Source organism: Lithobates pipiens, unplaced genomic scaffold (genome assembly GCF_037356315.1).
Source record: "Lithobates pipiens isolate NorthernLeopardFrog02 unplaced genomic scaffold, aLitPip1_a1.2 Scaffold_19, whole genome shotgun sequence".
NCBI classification, from domain to species: Eukaryota; Metazoa; Chordata; class Amphibia; order Anura; family Ranidae; genus Lithobates; species Lithobates pipiens.
Window position 1 is genome coordinate 13,199,211 of NW_027507764.1, and position 21,529 is coordinate 13,220,739.

The 21,529-nt window shown below is 44.0% G+C and overlaps 1 protein-coding gene across 1 annotated transcript; it reads right to left on the bottom strand.

Moving 5' to 3' along the window:
* Positions 1-9,983: 9,983 nt before the first annotated feature.
* Positions 9,984-20,962, bottom strand: LOC143995821 (lymphocyte antigen 6E-like). Its single transcript, XM_077490533.1, has 3 exons — positions 20,806-20,962; positions 13,495-13,614; positions 9,984-10,251 (listed from the first exon to the last, which is right to left on the bottom strand). Exons 1-3 carry the CDS (start codon positions 20,855-20,857, stop codon positions 10,025-10,027), a joined length of 399 nt encoding a protein of 132 aa, XP_077346659.1. The 5' UTR covers positions 20,858-20,962; the 3' UTR covers positions 9,984-10,024.
* Positions 20,963-21,529: the final 567 nt, after the last annotated feature.

Sequence of the window (21,529 nt, forward strand, 5' to 3'; positions counted from 1 at the left end):
GCTGGTAACTTCTCTCGCTCAGCCACGCGCTCAAATACTGTTAGATAGGCCTCAACATCGTCCTCAGCAGTCATCTTTTGCAGCGCTTTCTGCACAGTCCTTCTCCCAAAAAAAATCTCTGGAGCGGCTCCCTCCATTGTGGGTGGATTAGCAACCACAGGCGCCTCTCGATTTACTATCAGGTGCTCGATAAGTTGTTGTTGGCTTTGGCGCAAAGCTTGCAACTCTTCCTTATGCATCCGCTGTTGTGCAGCCATCATCTGCTGTTGTGCAGCCATGGACTGTTCATGTCGTCTATTGGCCTCTGTCTGCGCCTGCTGTTGTTCAGCCATGGACTGTTCATGTCGTCTATTGGCCTCTGTCTGAGCCTGCTGTTGTTGCAAACTCACTTGCATAAACTGCTTCAGCATCTCCTCCATGTTGCTGGACTGTTCTTGGAGTGTAGTTGCAGCTTTCACCCAGGACATCAGCCGCTGTAGCCAAGTCTGTCCACACCGTTGCCCCTAGCAACCGTGTTGCCCGCTACCTCCACCAATTGTAAGGGATCTTCCCGGGGTAGGGTGTGTTTGGACACAGTTCACAGCAGACTTGGACTTTATAAAGTAGAACTTGGCGTTTATTCGTGGTACAAACAGTCCAACAAACAAAGTATACAGCAACACCGTGCTTCTTGTGTATAACAGGCACAAAATAATAACAAAAACAAAACAACCTAGCCCGGCTGGGCGCTTACTAACAGGTTCTTCTCACCTATCTGACACTTATAAACGCAGCGTCTTTCGCCTGGATATCGCAGGGTGGATGTTAGCTCCAGCACTGGCTGTGCTTGCAGCTTCCTCAAACACACAGACTGTTCGTTTCCCTGGCTGGGAGCAATCACCTGCAGACCTTGCAGAGCCTTTAGCTTCCCAGGCTAATTAGGATCAAAGCTCACCTGATCCCAAACCCAGAACTGGATCGGGGGATGTGGAATGACAGGTCCCTCTACCAAACCTACCTGCCATTCCATATAAACCCAGGCCCGGCAAAATTAAATAACAACTCAGCAGCATATCGCTGCTGAGAAACTGATCCATCCTGGATTTACCATCTCACACTGTGTAGCAACCTAGGTGAGATGTACACCCCCTCGATCACTTCTCCAGTGACATGTCTACAACGTATAATATACTTTCTTTCAAATATAGAAAGCATATTATACTTCACTGCTGTGCTACTGAGTGCTGACCGATTCTGCAGCTGTCTTTTATCAGTGTAGGGACTGAGGGACAGTTTGGTGTTTGGAGCAGGGACAGTCTGCAATTCACTAGCTACTAGGTCCACAAAGGTCCTTTTATAGGTGTATAGTATATAGGTTTGTACACGTATAATATACTTTCTTTCAAATATAGAAAGCATATTAAGCCACGTACACACGGGTGGACTGTCTGGCCAACTTAGTCCGTCAGACAATCCGACGGACAGTCCGTCATACTTTCGAATGAACGGACTTGACCACACACGGATGAACAAACAGTCAGTCGAAAGCTTGCGCGATGACGTGTACAGCACGTACGACAGGACTAGAAATAGGAAGTCCAATACACAGCAATGCAACCTTTCGCCGTGTAAATCCTTTCTGAGCATACGCCATACTTAGTCCGTCGAACTAGCCTACTGACGAGCGGATTGTCCGCTGAAACCAAAGTATGACGGACAGTATTACGGAAATTCTGAAATACTTAGTCCGCCACACTGCACGCTGAAAAAGTCCGCTGAAGCCCACACACGAGCGGACTGTCCGCTGAAATGTGTTTCGACGGACTAAGTTGGCCAGACAGTCCGCCCGTGTGTACGCGGCTCAAGAGTTCACTACATGCAGTCTTTTCTCAGTGTAGGGAGGGACAGTTTGGTTTTTGGAGCAGGGACACTCTGCAATTCACTAGCTACTATTAGGTCCACAAAGGTCCTTTTAAGGACTGGTATAGGTGTACTATTAGGTGTGCAGTATATAGGGGTGTAATACACGTATAAAATACTTGCACAGATAGAAAGCATAGTATAGTGCATTTCCACTGTGCAGCATTGTGACTGCTGAGCGGTTCTGCAGCGATACTATAAAGAGTGACAAACACAATTAAAAAAAAAAGTATTATAACTGGTGTGATAGACCAGTGGCCCCCAAAAACGACAGATTGAAGCGGGGTGTTATATACCTTCTTCCACATACATACTGCACTCCTCTAGAGACTTTTGTCACAGGGTCATTTAAAAAATGACAGGCAGAGGAAGAGGCAGGCCCTTCCGCAGGGGTGGTAGGGGTAGGGCAGGAGCAACAGGCTTGAGTCAAAGTGGCAAATTGCAGAAGGTGCGTGCGATTACATCAAAGGATGCACCAGACTTGGTTGAGTGGCTCACTCAGCCTTAATCTTCTGCACCCTCCTCATCCTCTCGATCTGCACCCTCTTCTTCACTCTCTGCTCTGTGCATCCCCAAAGACACTACCACCAACACCACCACCACCATATACCCTCTGCTTGAGTCACAGGAATTATTTTCCGATCCATCACAAGACATTGCCAATGTGCAGCCACTCTTGGCATTGGATCAGGAAGAGGAGGTAGCAACAACCGCCACTCAGCAGTCTGACGACAGTACCCAGATCAGCCCAAGGAGGAGGTTGGTCCGCGGTGTTGCTGCCTACTCCGAGATCTCTAATTATAGCGGTGGGGAAGGTGACGTCGATGATGTCTAGTGATGTCATGTGGGTGCCCACAAGAGAGGAAGAGGAGGGGAGTTCAGAGGGAGATATGGACTAGCAGATAGGGAGGAGAAGCAGGCAGAACTTAGATTGCACAGGCGGGACAAACCAGACTGCTAATGTATCAGGAGCGAGGCATCAACCATGTATGGTCACATCTGACGCTCCCAGGACGCCGGAACATGGCTCCGCAGTGTGGGCTTTTTTTAACATGTCCGCTGCTGACAATAGTGTTGCCATCTGCAGCCTTTGCAGTCAATGCATTAGTCGTGATAAGCCCAAAACTCACCTAGGGACGACCGCCTTAAGAAGGCACATGAGCAGCCATCACCGAGCCCAGTGGGAGAACGGAACCCACAAAGCCACACTCCAGGCTCTCACAGTCCAGCCTCGTCTTCTACTTCTCCTTCTCCTCTCTTCTCACAATTGTATTCCACTCCACCTTCCATCATGCCGTCCTCACGGTTTTCTGGAAAAAGGCAGGCTTCCGTGGGCCAAATATTCGAGCGTAAAAAAATGATGATGCCGGATAACCCTCTTGCCCAACGGTTGACGGCTGGCTTGTCAGAACTGATAACCAACTACTGCCATATAAACTGATGGACTCGGAGGCCTTTCGAACATTTGTGGCCATTGGAACACCACAATGGAAGGTCCCAGGAAGGAAATATTTCTCACAGAAGGGCATCCCAGAGCTATATGGCCATGTTCAGCAGCAAGTGAATGTATCTCTGGCACACAGTATCGGTGCCAAGATACACCTGACCACAGACACGTGGTCTAGCAAACACGAGCAGGGAAGGTATATCACTTTTACTGCCCACTGGGTGAACCTTCTGACGGCCATCAAGCATGTAACCCGTGGCACCTGTGTAGATTGCATGCAGGCCTGGCTCTTCTTCTCCTCCTCCTACTCCATCCTCCCTCTCCTCCTCGGCTGACTCCTCCTTTTCTGCTGCTAGCGTCTCTTCTGCTGCGCCGCCCAAGATCCCCAGAACCTATTCGACATGCCAGGTGAGACGTTGTCATGCTGCGTCTGTTGTGCCTGAAAGCCAAGAGCCACACTGGCCCTGCACTCCTTTCAGCTTTGCGTTCACAGGCAGATCAGTGGCTAACACCGCTCAATTTGACAGTTGGTAAAGTGGTGTGTGACAACGGTGACAATCTGCTTAGGGCATTGAAGCAGGGCACAATTACACATGTGCCATACATGGCACAGGTCTTAAACTTGATCGTGAAGCGATTCATTGTCAAATACCCTGGGGTCCAGGACATCTTGCAGCAGGCAAGGAAAATCTTGGCCCATTTCAGAAGATCTTACAGGGCCATGGCTCGCCTATCTGACATTCAGCAGTGACACAATCTGACAGTCAGATGTCTTATTTGCGATTGCCCGAGGCAATGGAACTCTATATGCTTGATAGGCTGCTCCAGCAGAAACGTGCAGTTAACGACTACCTGTATGAACTCTGCGGCAGAACAGGTTCTGGAGAGCTGGGTTTTTTTCACCACGCCAGTGGCTGCTCATGTGCGACGCATGCAGACTTCTGCGGCCATTTGATGAGATCACCAAACTGGTCAGTCGCAGCCATGGCGCCATCAGTGACATGGTACCTTATGCCTTCTTTATGGAGCGTGCATTGCGTCTTGTCATTGATCAAACAGTGGCAGAGCAGGAGCAGGAAGATGAGAAAGTCACAATGCTGGATGAATTCCCAGGGGGGGCTACTCTATCTGAGACAAGTCAACAACAGGAGTCTGAAGAGGAGTCAGAGGAGGATGGTGCCGGGGCGGATGAGGAGGAGCAAGAAGAGCATGCTTTAAACCTTTCTGGGATCCCTGTTGTTGTCCGTGGATGGGGAGAAGAGAATGAGCAGGAGCCAGGCCACCACACCACTTCCAGTTCAGTGCAAATGAGGGCTTCATGCACCAGTGTTTTAACAGGGACCCCCGTATAAAAAGCATAAAGATCAAGGACCAGTACTGGGTGGCAACGTACTTAGACCCCCGGTACAAACACAAAATGGCGGAAATGTTACCACCATCAGAGAGGGCTGTCAGAATGGAGCACTTACAGGCCTTGCTTAGAGAAATGCTGCATTCTGCTTTTGCATGCGCTGGCAGAGGAATTCCCACTCCCAGAGAAAGAGTTGCGGGTACCAATCCAACAGCGCCTGCAAGAAGAGGGTGGTTTGAAGATGTGTTGGTGAATTCTGATATGAGATCATTCTTTCAGCCGACCCATCGACAGGTGTCATCCGGATCCAGCATCAGGGAACGCCTAGACCGACAGATGTCCAACTACATCGGGTTAACGGCCGCTCTGAGAAGTGATGAACCCCTAGACTACTGGGTGAGCAGGCACAATTTGCAATGGAACTGTTGGCTTGCCCCTCGTCCAGTGTCCTGTCCGAAAAGACGTTCAGCACAGCAGGGGGGATCGTGACTGATAAGCGCACTCGCCTGGCTCACGACAGTGTTGACTACCTCACATTTATAAAAATGAATGAGGCATGGATCTTGGAGGAATTCAACACATGTGACCATTAGAACATGTATATGCATAACTCTATAAACGATTTATATAATCTAGCACACGGTCCTTTTTTCTTCCTTTGGCTCACTTGTACAAAAAAAGCACACCGTACTATATGCCCCTACCCTCCTGTTTGAAGATGTTGAGCGGTGTCATATTTTTGGGTCCCACAATGAGTTGCTGGTATCAGTGCTGCTGTCAGTGCTCTCTATCTCGGTGCTGGTGTGGTGTCAGTGCTCTCTATCACGGTGCTGCTGGTGTCAGTGCTCTCTATCACGGTGCTGGTGTCAGTGCTCAGTCTCTATCGCGCTGCTGGTTTCAGACAGTGAGGGAGATAGCAGCGGAGAAGCCAATTGGCTGGCAATGCCAGCACTATGGCTGAGGATCAGCACTGGACTGGCACCTCTGGACCACCGCAGTGGAGCCCTGCATAGGTGGGGGTAAGGGCCGGGCAGAGGGAGGGGCTCAAGCACAGGTTGGCACACTGGGACACTGGCACAGGACTGCGCTGCCCTGACTGTGGCACTGATCATGTCCTGCACCCCCTTCATAGCCTGGCCTGACCTTGCCTCTCCTCCATGGCCTTCATGCTCTCCTGAATTGTCAAAATTTCACAGATAAATAAAGAATGCTTGTCGTTGTCGATCCCAGATTCACTTAATACTTTTGTTATGTCAGTGTCCATGTTGTGGGACTATGTGTGCACAGCTAGTTAGTATTTTGTGGCTGAAAATATGACCTGTAGGTTTTTAAGGTTCGCCTGCCATTAAAGTGAATGGGGTCTGCCGCGAACCGCAAGGTAGCAACTTTTGTCCACGTTCGCGGTTTGCGTTCGTGAAACGTGACGTCCCGTCGGAAGTTCGTCCATCACTACTGCTGATTTAACCCCCGCTCTTCCACCCCACACGAGTAACAACAGACACATTCGAACAGTTGAACAGTGAACGTTTATTTTCTTGCTGCGGTCCATGGTGTTATCAGTAGTGCAAGGAAGTATGAGCTGCCTCTTCTTCTTGTTTCATATTGAGTAGCTAAGACCCTTTCCCTTAGCGAACTGGCCAATACTCCCTCTGAAAGACACCTTGGTAAATTGGAATGGTGGAAGTCCCAGGCCTCACCTGCCTCTCTCGCCTCCTGCAAATCCTCCTCAGGCCAGTTCAGGAAAGTCTATGCGCCCTCGGTCTACTCCGCCCGCTTTGCAGCTACTTCCCGGTCATTGTGCAATGGTCCATCCCAGCCGGGATGCCTGGTTTCTTTTCCCAGGATTTCTGGTGCAGATTGTAGGCTTGAACCATCCTGCTCCTGAAGGTCACATTGTGAAGCTTCTCTGGTGCCAGTCTCTTCCCATCTCCCCCTAGGAAGCATGTGACCTCAGTATATATGTATGTCCTGCCCCTACCCATACAAATTAAGGATTGGGCCAGGGCCATATACACTGCCTGCTCTTCAGTCGCTGCCCCACCTTCTTTCCAGAACATTGCCCTGGAGAAACAAGGGAGGCAGGGGCGGACTGATCATTCGGGCACGCGGACACTGCCGAGGGCCCCATGCCACCAAGGGGCCCCATCAGGGTTGCCAGCCTCAATAAAACCATGGACAGTATGTAAAAATCTGTGTTTTTAAAAAACATCTCAAGATTATAGCTGCCCTGCCTCTCCGGTACCTTTTCAGTGTGTGTATGTGGATTCTGTGTGTGCATACTGTGTGTGTATATTGTGTGTCTATACTGTGTGGCCCCATAATCTATTGCCTGGGGGCCCCATAATCTCCTATTGCCCAAGAGCCCCATAATCTTCTCCTATTGCACGGGGGCCCCATAATCTCCTATTGCCCGGGGGCTCCATGAGTTGTCAGCCCGTCCCTGAAGGGAGGTCTTCCAGGGTGAAGAACAGGTGGTCACAACCCCCTCTATTCTACTGCTCCTCCCAAACCCAGATCAACACACCAAGCCTAAACAAACAAACAGTAAGGCACTGGCAATTTCTTCTAAGATCTACCTATTAGCACCCACCAGCACTACACCACCAAAAGAATTCGAATATCGAATTGTTTGGGACTTTGTACGAGACCTTGAACCTGACGTACCTAGGTCTCCATCCCTAGTAAGTTAAAACAAAAAGGGGAAAAAAGGGGGGATAATAAGGGCGGGGGGGACTTTATATGAAATGCACTACTCAGGGTAGGCTGAGATATAAGTTATAATACATGTAATGTTCTGGAGTGGCAAAAATGGGCATAGGGCAGTATTTAATAAAGTAAATTTAATTATATATTTATATATCTTTGTTACAGTACACCCTTATGTTACTACATCGTATATCACATTGCTGGAAGGGACACCTTGGTAGAGCACTTCTCCTATTCTTTTTCTCCCGTTGGCTTATCCTGCCGCTGTTTTCGTCGGAACCTCAGCTCCCGGGTGGACGTTTGGTCTATTACCCCCCGATATACCTGATCAAAAGATTAATTTGTTTTTTATTTGTACCTGATTCTACCAGTATATCATACAATTTTGAGGTAAGAGTGTTAGGAATACAGACGTTGTTCCCTCTCTCCCTATATGAATTGTTTTTTTACTAATTACCTGTATATAACCCATTACAGATATTCCCAACCAGCTGCTCCTGATGAGTGGATAAAAATCCACGAAACGCGTTGAGCTGTCATATTTGCTGCTATGTCACATTATCCATATATTATACCATGGTTTCTATTAAAAGGCTGAGATATTCATTTCTTATTAATTTTTTATTATATTATGTTCATTATGTGTGTGTCTATTATGGGCATACTGTTGACAGTTATTATTTATATTTATTACTTTTATTATATGAGATATATTTCTATCATGGTATTAATTCTCACTATGAAATATTGTATGATATCTGTTGATCATAAGACAATGTATTAATCATGTATTTTATTTCATTGTATATTTCTGTACCATAGATCTAATTAATATATTGCATGTATCATGTCTTTATCTATTATGTACCATATTATCCATTTAATTAAATTTACTTTATTAAATACTGCCCTATGCCCATTTTTGCCACTCCAGAACATTACATGTATTATAACTTATATCTCAGCCTACCCTGAGTGGTGCATTTCATATAAAGTCCCCCCGCCCTTATTATCCCCCCTTTTTTCCCCTTTTTGTTTTGACTTTTAATTATCGAACACTTACCTGTCCCAGGGTCCAGCAATACGGGGGGATCAAAGCCCTGCTCGTCTCCCGCTCCGTTCGGTGGCGCTTGCATTGTAACTATGGGCACCCAGCTGTGGCTTCACAGCCGCGAGCGGCACCACGTGCATCATTGGTGTCAGTGGGAGGATTAGTGCTCCATCATTGGTATCAGTGGGAGGATTAGTGCCCCATCATTGGTGTCAATGGGAGGAATAGTGCCCCATCATTGGTGTCAGTGGGAAGAATAGTGCCCCATCATTGGTATCAGTGGGAGGAAAAGTGCCCCATCATTGGTGTCAGTGGGGGGATTAGTGCCCCAACATTGGTGTCAGTGGGAAGAATAGTGCCCTGTCATTGGTGTCAGTGGGAGGAATAGTGCGCCATCATTGGTATCAGTGGGAAGAATAGTGCCCCATCATTGGTATCAGTGGGAGGAAAAGTGCCCCATCATTGGTGTTAGTGGGAGGAAAAGTGCCCCCATCATTGGTGTCAATGGGAGGATTAGTGTCCCATCATTGGTGTCAATGGGAGGATTAGTGCCCCATCATTGGTGTCAATGGGAGGAATAGTGTCCCATAGTTGGTGTTAGTGGGAGGATTAGTGCTCCATAGTTGGTGTCAGTAGGAGGATTAGTGCCCCGTCATTGGTGTCAGTGGGAAGAATAGTGCCCCATCATTGGTATCAGTGGGAAGAATAGTGCCCCATCATTGGTATCAGTGGGAGAATTAGTGCCCCAACATTGGTGTCAGTGGGAGGAATAGTGCCCCATCATTGGTGTCAGTGGGAGGAAAAGTGCCCCATCATTGGTGTTAGTGGTTGGAAAAGTGCCCCCATCATTGGTGTCAATGGGAGGATTAGTGCCCCATCATTGGTGTCAATGGGAGGAATAGTGTCCCATTGTTGGTGTGTCTGTGGCAGAAACTGTCAGCAACATTGGGGGGAATAATGCCTCAAGGACCAGATAAAAGCAAGCAAAGGGCCACATCCGTCCCCCGGGCCACAGTTTGGAGATATCACTGCTCTAGTTCATCTATTTTGTTTGCAAGGCTTTCTGCATTTGTGAACATACCATTTTAAATAAGATTTATTTATTCTTCGAGGAATACCTTCATTCCGCTACTCTTTCTGCATTTTCACCTAGTTTGAGCTCGCCCCCCCCATTATTTTGGTGTGGAAGATCTCTTAAGCTCCAAATAATTTTTATTAATCAAAATTCCCAAAACAGTCCAGTGCATTGGGTATTCAAAAGGACCCCCTTCATCGGGGTTTAAAATGTTATCCCACCGGGTTCCACTTACTGTAGGTATCACTATTGGGTGGGCTGACCATTTAAGTAGAGTGCTTCTTGTTGGATTTCAGATAAAAGTATTAAAAAAAAGTCCTTGGGAGGAAGAAATGACCCCCATGGGTATTTTTGCATAAGGCACCATGTAATATCAGATGGGCTCCATATGGAGGAGATGTTCTGATATCCAATATTGTAGACACGGCAAGATACAGACACACAACGCCAAGACTTTTAATACACCAGGTTTATTGATGAAGGTTGGACAATCTGTTATCTCACATCATATATTAGAGAAAATGAGTCACTGAAGAACATCAGGATGATTCCCATCACCAGGACAATGGCGGCATAGCCGGACTTGATGCTGATGGCTCCGCTGACGTTGCACAGGTCGGTGGTGCAGCAGGTCACAATGTATGAATCCCCACCAACGATGGTAGTGGAAGGTACACAATTGTCTACACACCCCTTTGTAATCTGAGTTACAGCTACTCCATCTACAGAGAGAAAACATATGGAACATTCTTTAAGCTCTAATATAATATTTTCCCTGGATGAAACCCGGAACCAGGACTATGTAACCTCTTATCACTTAGAGACTTTGTACCTCTTAAAGTGTGCAAAATGTCACAAACCAGGCCACTTCAAGCTAAGCATATGATGAGGAAACCTTTGGTGAAATCCATATGTTCCAATTATCGATAGATCCAGCACCTGAATGTATGCTCAATCTTGACTTTTACTGTGTTAGTCCAGCTAGTCCCCCTACCATCTAAGACTGGCTATAGGTTCCTGGCCTGTGTCAAAGAGCTTCCATGGGCAAATGTAGGACGCTTTCCACATCAGTTTGAGATGCTTCTGAGATCATTTAGAATTCACTGACACGTGCGTTGGACCTGCAGTTACCGTATATACTCGAGTATAGGCCGACCCGAATATAAGCCGAGGCCCCCAATTTACCACAAAAAAACTGGGAAACTTATTGACTCGTGTATAAGCCGAGGGTGAGACATGCCTGTCCATCCCTGTGTGTCCATCCATCCCTGTGTGTCCATCCATCCCTGTGTGTCCATCCCTGTGTGTCCGTCCATCCCTGTGTGTCCGTCCATCCCTGTGTGTCCGTCCATCCCTGTGTGTGCAGCCTTGTGTGTCCAGCCTACCTGTGTCCCGAGCCTGCGTCCCGAGCCTGCGTCCTGAGCCTGCGTCCCGAGCCTGCGTCCTGAGCCTGCGTCCCGAGCCTGCGTCCCGCCTGCGTCCCGAGCCTGTGTGCTTCTGCCATGCCAGGATCGCCGCTCTTCTCGTCTGACAGACGGCGTCGGCGCCTCGGCGGCCATTCCACTGTTCAAAAGCCGCGCCTCCGTCTGTGATAGGCGGAACACTCAATTTCCCAGCAGTCTGTGTTCCGCCTATCACAGACATCCTCTCATCCTCGTCCGTAGTATGAGGATGAGCGGATGTCCGTGATAGGCGGACCACTGACTGCTGGGAAATTTAGTGTTCCGCCTATCACAGACAGGGAGGCGCGGCTTTTGAATAGTAGAACGGCCGCCGTCTGTCTGCACGACACGCTGATCGGGCAGGCAGACAGCGATGACTGGAGTATAAGCCGAGGGGGGCACTTTCAGCCTCAAAAAAGAGGCTGAAAATCTCGGCTTATACTCGAGTATATACGGTAGCCTTCTGATTTGCTTGAGCTGCATTTGCATTCTCATAGGCTTGTATAGGGCAGCATTGGTGTATAGAGCGGTACATAGACATGTGCACTGACATAAAAAAAAAAGTCGTGTTCCTTTTTTTCGGAAATTCAAAAATTCGGAAATTCTGAAAAAATAAAATTCGGATTTTCACATTTCCGAATTTAGAATTTTCCCGGATTTTCAAAAATTCTAAAAAATGCGAAAATCTGAAAAAGGAAATAATAACTATTAAATTATAGGTATTGGAATTTCCTTTCAAATTTTGGCTGTTTGGCATTCATTATTTCAGATAATTCGTCACTTCGAGATAAATTCGTACTCGTTACGTTCACTAACAGTCAAATTTGAAAGGAAATTCCAATACCTATAATTTAATATTTATTATTAGTTATTATTTCAGATTTTTGGGTTTTTCGAGTTTTCAGATTTTCATTCTTATTCTTGGATTTTCACATTTCCAAATTTTTGAATTTAAAAATTTATGGAATTTAGAATATATTCAAATTTCCTAATTTTGAACTTTTTCTAATTTCTGAAATTTCTAATTTCTGAACTTCCGAACATTTCCGAAAATCCAGTTTCCGAAAAAATTTCAAATTTCCAAAATGTTTCAATTTCCGAAATTTCTCATTTCCAAACTTCCGAATTCCGATTTTCAGAATTTCAAATTTCCCAAATGTGCCAATTTCCCGACATGTCGAAAAATTCCGCAATGTCGAAATTCCGAAGTGTCGAAGTTCTCAAAATGTCGAAAATTCCCGAAATAGCAAAATTCCTAAATTCAAAATTCTGAAACTCTGAAATGTCAAAATTCCGAAATGTCAAAATTCTGAAATTCTGCCAATTTTTTCAAAAAACTAATTCGGAACTAAACAAATTGTACATGTCTACTACACATTTCCATGTTTTACTCATTCTTTTTACCAAATGTGCCAATTTCCCGAAATGTCGAAATTCAGACATGTCGAAAAATTCCTAAATGTCAAAATACCGACATGTCGAAAAATTCCGAAATTCCGAAATTCCGAAGTGTCGAAGTTCTCAAAATGTCGAAAATTCCCGAAATATCAAAATTCCTAAATTCAAAATTCTGAGACTCTGAAATGTCAAAATTTCCGAAATGTCAAAATTCAGAAATTCTTCCAATTTTTTCAAAAAACGAATTCGGAACTAAACGAATTGTACATGTCTACTACACATTTCCATGTTTTACTCATTCTTTCCCAAATGTGCCAATTTCCCAAAATGTCGAAATTCCGATATGTCGAAAAATTCCGAAATGTCGAAATACCGACATGCCGAAAAATTCCAAAATGTCAAAATTCCGAAATTCCTAAGTGTCGAAGTTCTCAAAATGTCGAAAATTCCCGAAATATCAAAATTCCTAAATTCAAAATTCCGAAATGTCAAAATTCTGAAATTTTGCCAATTTTTTCAAAAAACGAATTCGGAACTAAACGAATTGTACATGTCTACTACACATTTCCATGTTTTACTCATTCTTTTAGTCTCAGGATCATATAGATACACCCAGCCTTCATCCATATCATCCATACACCGTTGACATCCCTTCATGGATTATTTGGGCAGATTTCCTTTGATGGTGGAGGAACCCAATCACGGCTTGGCATTCAACCTTTTCCAGCAGGACACCTACTCTATTTCTCTTGGCTCTAACTATAATTCACCACAACCTACAAAAACAAAAACTGGCAGGCATATTACATCTATAAATCTGCAAAATATCAGAGCCCTAGCACATCTAGATCATGGTGAGGGTAAGAACTTATTGGCCTCCCCACATAGTAGGCAGGATTCAGAATGACCATGGTGTACAGTCCATGAGATATTGGGACCAAGATGCCTGCTCTTCACATAATTCCAGATGAACCTGGGGGGGAGGGGTGTGGTACTGTGAAAACCAAGATCCGGTATGGTGTCGAGGCTTTTACCATCTAAGCATTGGAGATTCCCAAGGTGTTTGGCTTAAGTAAATGTTTAGATAACCTCTTTAATGAGTAATGTTTTGTTAAGAAGTCTTACCTGCTGAACCGTTTATTACAGTCGTCTGGCAGTAGCTATTTTCGTGGAGGCAGGTCGCCGCCGACTTGCAGTTGCTGTAGCTGCTTTGCCGATCGCATGTGTAACATGTCAGGGAATAGGCTGAAAAAGAACATCTTTAGTTAAAGGCAGATAAAACTTCTACATTTATACTAATACTAATACTATACTAAGCCGAACATGATATGCACACCGCTGCTTTCATCAGTATAATGGTTTTCCTTCCTTTTATCATATTTCTCTTTCTTTCGATAGAATAACTCAATGATAAATGATGTCCAGAAAAAAAATCTGAGATGGTTTGATGTAGAGATTTCAGCACAAATAACAGTTAGTGGAGGACTGGATGGATCCACCACTATGGATGGGGGGGGGGGGGTTGGGGTGGGTTATTAAGGTTTGACTTTAGATTAGCCTTTCTTAACCTCTACCGGGCACTTTCACCCCCTTCCTGCCCCGGCCAATTTTCAGCTTTCAGTGTTGTTGCAATTTGAATGACAATTGCGCGGGCATGCAACACTGTACCCAAGTGCAGTTTTTATCATTTGTTTCCCACATATAGAGCTTTCTTTTGGTGGTATTTAATCACTGCTGGGTTTTTTATTTTTTGCTAAATAAATAAAAAAATACCGAACATTTTGAGACAAAAAAATTAATAAAAATGTCTTAGTTTGTTATAAATTTTAGCAAACAGGTTATTTTTCGCCTTCACTAATAGGCACTGATGGGCACTAATTGGCAGTACTTATGGGCACTGATAGGTTGCACTGATGGGCACTCATTGGTAGCACTGATGGGCACTGATAGGCTGCACTGATTGGCAGCATTGATAGGCTAGACTGATTAGCAGCACTGATAGGCTGCACTGATTGGCAACAATTATGGGCACGGATAGGCAACACTGGGCACTGATAGGCTGCACTGATGGGCACTCATAGGCTGCACTGATGGGCACTCATTGGTAGCACTGATGGGTACTGATAGGCTGCACTGATTGGCTGCACTGATAGTCTTCACTAATAGGGCACTGATTGGTAGCACTGATAGGCTGCATTGATAGGCACAGATGAGGTGGCTCTGATAGGCAACACTGATAGGCATTGTTTAGCAGCACTGATTGGCAGCACTGATAGGCTGCATTGATAGGCACTGATGAGGTGACACTGATAGGCAACACTGATTAGCGGCACTGATTGGCAGCACTGATAGGCTGCATTGATAGGCTGCATTGGATTTACATTGCAGAAAACTTTTTTTTATTTTTTAATAAAAGATTCGTCAAAAATTGTCTTCTCTGGTTTTTACTTTTTGACTTTTTTGTTGAATGGGTAGGGGCACAATGTACCCGATACCCATTCACATGGGGGGGGCAGGATCTGGGGGCCCCCTTGTTAAAGGGGGCTACCAGATTTTGATAAGCCCCCCCCACCCACAGACCCTGACAACCATAGCTCAGGTTTGTTGGGAATAGGCCCTTGACCCCATCAACATGGTGCTTTGGGGTGGGGGGAGCGCAAAGCACCCACCCCCTCATGTTGAGGGCATGTGGCCTAGTATGGTTAAGGAGGAGGGGGCGCTCACTCATCCCTTCCTTTTCCTGACCTGCCAGGCTGCATGTTCGGATAAGGGGCTGGTATGGATTTTGAGGGGGGGGGGGGGGGCACACACCTTTTTTTTTTTTTTTTTTGCACGGGGTTCCCCTTAAAATCCATATCAGACCTGAAGGGCCTGATATGGATTGGAGGGGGGACTCCATGACGTTTTTTTTTTTTTTTTTTTTAATCTGTTTAGCCGGGGGCTGGCAATACATTATAGTTAAATAGTGCATGTACACTATGTTCTGACATGTACACTATGTTCTGACATGTACACTATGTTCTGACATGTACACTATGTTCTGACATGTACATATGTATAATGTGATCTGTAACTCCGGAAAACCATGTTTGATGGATTTTATTGCCAAATTTTAATAGGCATAATAAAAATATCTTTTGATGTTTTATACTTAAGTTGAAAAATATTTTCACCTTTAAAGTGCTAATTATTATTTTTTTTTCTCGGGGGATCTTGTTAATGTTCCTGAAAAATATAGATTTGCTAAACAATTGCACAAATATTGTATATTGTGCAACTAGAGCTGCACGATTCTGGCTAAAATGAGACTCATGATTTTCTTTTTTTGCTTAGAAGATAGATCACAATTCTCACGGCGTAACATCATCTTTCACATTAACCACTTGACGCCCCGCCCTATAACAAAAGCACAGATGTCATATGGCGTGATCAGGATTTTGAGCCGCTGCGCGCCCCCGAGGGCGCGCATCGCGGCGATCGTTGTTGCGGGGTGTCAGTCTGACACCCCACAACTGCGATCTCAGTAAAGAGTCTCCGACAGAGACTCTTTACCACGTGATCAGCCATGTCCAATCGCAGCTGATCACAGTGTAAATAGGAGGAGCTGGTGGTCGGATTTCCCTCACTCGCGTCTGTCAGACATGAGTAGAGGAGAGCCGATCGGCTGCTCCTCTGACAGGGGGGGTCTGTCCTGATCGATTATCAGCGCAGCCCCCCCCCCCCCGAGGATGCCCACACTGGACCACCAGGGACGCCACCAGACCACCAGGGATGCCCAGCACAAGGTATGCCACCCTAGACAACCAGGGATGCCAGTCAGTGCCCACAATGGATGCCAATCCGTGCCCACAATGGATGCCAATCAGTGCCCACAATGGGCATCACTGATTGGCATGCATTATTGTTTGGCACTGATTGGCATCCATTAGTACAGTATAAAACAATATAATGCTGCCAATCAGTGCCCATCTGTGCCGCCTATCAGTGCCCATCTGTGCTGCCTATCAGTGCCCATCTGTGCCCATCTGTGCTGCCTATCCATGCCCATCTGTGCCACTTATCCATGCCCATCTATGCTGCCTATCCATGCCCATCCGTACCGCCTATCAGTGCCAATTTGTGGTGCCCATCCGTGTCGCCCATCAGTGCCGCCTATCAGTGCCCATCAGTGCCGCCTATAAGTGCCACATATCAGTGTCCATCAATGCCACCTCATCAGTGCCATTTCATTGGTGCCACCTCATCGGTGCCGCCTTATCAGTGCCCATCAGTGCCGCCCCACCAGTGCCCATCAGTGAAGGAGAAAACTTACTTATTTACAACGTTTTGAAACTGAAACAAAAAAAACGTTTTTTTTTCAAATTTTTCGGTCTTTTTTTATTTGTTTAGCAAAAAATAAAAACCGTAGAGGTGATCATATACAACCAAAATAAAGCTCTATTTGTGGGGGAAAAAATGATAAAAATTTCATTTGAGTACAGTGTAGCATGACCGCGCAATTGTCATTCAAATTGCGACACCGCTGATAGCTGAAAATTGCTCTGGGCAGGAAGGAGTTTAAGTGCCCCCCGGTATTAAAGTGGTTAAAATAAAAAAAAATTGGGCTAACTTTACTGTTTCGTTTTTTTTTTCATTGAAGTGTATTATTTCCCAAAAAATTGCATTTGAAAGACTGCTGGGCAAATACAGTGTGACATAAAATATTGCAGCAATTGTCATTTTATTCCCTAGGGTCTCTGCTAAATATATATATATATATATATATATATATATATATATATATATATATATATATATATATATATATATATATATATATATATATATATATATATATATATATATATAATGTTTGGGGGTTCCAAGTAATTTTCTAGCAAAAAATGTTGATTTTAACTTAAGAAAGAAGTGTCAGAAAAAGTTTTAGACTTTAAGTGGTTAAACTTCCTGCATTTAAACGTTGTTAAAAACTTGGCAGACTGCCGGGATTTTTACACACAGAAGTTTATCCCTTTGATCTAAGAAGGAGGAGTTAGTTACAATGTTTCATGTTAAGAAACTTGGCAGACTGCCCTGATGTTTTCTTTTGACAGCTGAGTGAGCAGATAAGTCCCTCCACTTGTTATATGAAAGAATCGGCAAACTCTGCAATAGAGATTGTCAGGGGGGTTGAATCGAGATCACAATTTTTTTTTTAACCATTAATTGTGCAGCTCTATGTGTAACAATCAAAACATTTATATTTACCATCTTTTTATTCTACAGGTCCTCTGTGTTCCCAAAATATATAATGTTCTGATGATTTTACGTAACTTTTTACTTGCCAAAAGTGCAGAGTTCTGTTTACGTGTTGTAATTTTTATTTTTTTATAACTTTATTTTTATTGAAGAATTTTAGTAAAGTACAATACAAAAAACAATAAAAAAAAACACAGTTTAGAATACATAGTTCCGAAAACAGTATGTCAGAATAGTAGTCATAAACCCATGATGACCGACAGGGCACAATAGATTGGTAATTTTTTAATGCAACTACCCTGTTTCCCTCGAAAATAAGACCTAGCGTGATTGTCCGTGATGGCTGCAATATAAGCCCTACCCACCAAATAAGCCCTTGTTAAAGTCCTTGTAGGTCTTATTTTCAGGGTAGGGCTTAATATTGGGGGTAGGGCTTATATTGCAGCCATCACCGACAAACACGCTAGGTCTTATTTTCGGGGAAACAGGTTATAGGGTATATACTATTGCAAGTAAATACTTTTGAAGCTTATATAAAGCAACTTCTTTCTTTTTTTAATAAAAATACAGATTTTACCATGGCTACGAAAAATGAAAAAATGTATTCCAGAGGCAAAGTGTTTAAGGGTTGATAACCTGTGTGGTGAATCTTTGTGAATTGTTTTTTAAGTTAATTTTTTTTTCATAAGGGTTGATTAAAAGAAACACTAATAGGGATATAATATCACTATATACTCGTACTACTATTACATACAGATCTGATATAAAATGTATTGTGAGTGCTTTTGAATTTGTATCAATTAAAAAAAGCACAAGAACAACAGAAAACATTTTGTAAATGTAGCCCTATATGTTCTAACAGTAATACATATTAAATATAATAAATTGATTTATAATCCAACTTTTTATTATTTTTATTTATTTTTTTATTATATTTCTTATTATTATTTATTAATACATTGCTGATTGTAGAAGCAGCACAGTGGTCAGGTAAATCCCAGGGATGAGTATATCAGGACGTGTAAAAATTCCGGTATAAAAAATCAGGCATGATACATTTATTGCAAAAAAGAGGGTTTCACCATGTCAGATAAGTGTGCTGTTGCCACATCCCTATTTATTAAGAAAAAAGAAATTCTCCCCTTCTTTGAGACTTTGTAGGCAGCAAACACACAGGTAAATATGATCTCCGGTACCCGACGTGTTTCTGGTTCAAGCACCTTCGTCAGGGGTATTAGATAAGAGCGAATGCAGTCATAATTTTTCTCTTACATGTGAAATATTTCCACCACACAACTTTAGAAAAATAGCAGATGAAGCACTATCAATGGGGGGTGGGGGGAGGGGTCAGACGCTGCTCAGTGGGAACACCAATAATACACAGTAATATCCAAAGAATGGGAGATTGCCCATTCAATTCGCCTGGGGATCACAGGGAGACGCAAAGTTGTGTGGCGGAACAGTTCACATGTAAGACAAAATATATGACTGCATACACTCTTATCTAATACCCCTGACGAAGGTGCTTGAACCAGAAACACGTTGGGTACCAGAGATCATTATATTACTGGAGAGTAACAACCAATTTATTTGTCATACATTCCATGTAAGAGCAATTAATAATTAAAAAATAATAATTTGAGCAAGCAGAAATGATGTGCTGTAACCTCTATCAACTAATCAGTGAGCGGTGATGATGTGCTGTAACCTCTAGCAACCAGTCAGCGAGTGGTAATGATATGCTTTAACCTCTGGCAACCAATCGCAATCGCTGCCTGGTCTGCTCCAGTAAACTCATTATGAGTCTAGTTGCTAATTGCTGTATGTTTCAGAGTGGGGGGGTCCAAGAAAATGTTTGCCCAGGGTCCAATCAATATTAAAGATGGCCCTGGCCCTATGGCATGAGACTCACAGGAAAACAGACCTAGTGCAAAGCAAAAAAAATTTGGCACTAGGGACCCTAAAAATGAAAAGGAACGGGAAAAGGAGAGCAACTACCGTGTGTAGGTAGAACCCTTCGGTCTTGTGGGACAGATGTGGTTGGCATCCTGTCGGGTCAGTGCCTACCGGCAGACCTATACTGATAGGATAGACCCACGGAAAAGAGAAACTGGCTGCAAAAAAGAGAAGGTAAGAAGAGAAAGGAAATAAAGGGGTTAGACAAGGGAGAAGGTGGAAAGGAAAAGGAGGACCAAGGAAGTAATGAGGGACAAGGGCTGTCCGACTAATAACAATTTTTATCGGCGTGAGTGAATTCAACAATTAGACATGTGTTCCCATTAGATTCTACAAAAATTTTCCATCCTTAACCTCTGATTTGTTTTGCTTGCTTGGTCGAAAACCAATTGTCGAATCGTCCCTCTAACTGAACAAACCTAAACAGGACCATTTTCTAACAAAATTCGACAGGTGTAAGGCAATTTTTAGCACAAAAGACAACCAGCTGCAAGTGTGAAGGTGGTGTGTGGAGGAAAATCGTATTCCAGTGCAACTAAGTAAGAGAGGGGCAAGTTGGGGTAGGTAGAGATCTAGGGGTTTAAAGCAGAAAAGGGCATAGAGGTGGTAGGCTTGGGAGCGATCCTGAGAGGCAACGGGATGTAACTGGGGGATGTTGGTAATGTCTGGGGTAGAGGGAAAATAAATAAATGGAGGAGGGGGCCTTCCAGTGCAACTAAGTAGGAGAGGGGCAAGTTGGGGTAGGTATGGGTATAGGGGTCCAGAGCGGATGGAAAGGAAAAGGACATAGAGGTGGTGGGCTTGGAAGAGATCCCAAGGGGAAATATCCCATCTCTTCCAAGCCTACCACCTCCAAGTGCTTTTCCTTTCCATCCGCTCTGGACCCCTATATCCATACCTACCCCAACTTGCCCCTCTCCTACTTAGTTGCACTGGAATACGATTTTCCACCCACACACCACCCCCTGTAACTGGGGGGATGTTGGTAATGCCTGAGATAGAGGCAAAATAAATAAATGGAGGATGGGACCCAACCCCAGACTACATGCTTGCAGCCATTGAGCAAGATACCAATGAAATGGTACTGCAGTCATCTCAAAGGGAATTGAAAGTATCTAGTTTCTATATATTGCTTGTTGCTAAAAAAAAAAAAAAAAAAAAAAAAAAAGTTTTTTTTAAATATATTATAAAATGATAAAATTCCCCATAAAAAAAAATCAGAATATTAATGATGCCCCTTACCTGATCCTACAAAGAGAGCGGCCAGCAGTAGGATGCTTGCGTGTGGTGCCATTGTAAGCTGGGGGAGGCTTGTGAATGTGGCCCTCTAAGACCCATGCCTTAATATATATACTGTATATTCTGCCCCCTCATATCAGCATACCAATGGGCCCTGCCCCTTGTGACACCTTGGTATGCTGGCTTAAAGGAAGCAGAGAAGGAAAAATCGAATTATTTCTGTTATGTGTTCTGTGCTTTGCCTAAGGGTGTCCTCAAAAAGTTGCATCCTTCCTTGTCAGGAACAAAGGATACATACAGTAGTCATGTAGTTAGTCATGCTAAAAAAAACACACAAATGCATCTTGTTCAATCAATAAAAAAAAATTAAAAAAAAAAAACGTACAAATAGAAAACCTCCATATATAAAATTCTATACCCCAGAGGAAGGCTAAAAAAAAACCCCAATAAAGCATGATCAAATTTGTGCCAACGGCGGAGAATTTTTTTTTTTCCTGATCCTGATCTTTTCCTGTTCTAAGTAATTTTCTGGCAAAAAAAACAAAAAACCCTGTTTTTAACTTGTAAACAACAAATCTCAGAAAGAGGCCCGGTCCTTAAGCGATTAAAAAAAGAGCTGGATGCATTTCTGAATGCACAAAAAAAAAAAAAAAAAAAATTACTGGATATTGGCGCTTATAGGTAAAAACATCAGGGGTAGAAGAGAATATCCGATAACTTTCAGGGG

Coding starts and splice junctions, on each gene's coding strand:
- LOC143995821 (XM_077490533.1), bottom strand. CDS start 20,857: ATGGCACCACACGCAAGCATCCTACTGCTGGCCGCTCTCTTTGTAGGA. Junction 13,615..20,805: donor CGCTCTCTTTGTAGGATCAG/GTAAGGGGCATC, acceptor GTTCTTTTTCAG/CCTATTCCCTGACATGTTAC. Junction 10,252..13,494: donor TGTAATAAACGGTTCAGCAG/GTAAGACTTCTT, acceptor TTCTCTCTGTAG/ATGGAGTAGCTGTAACTCAG.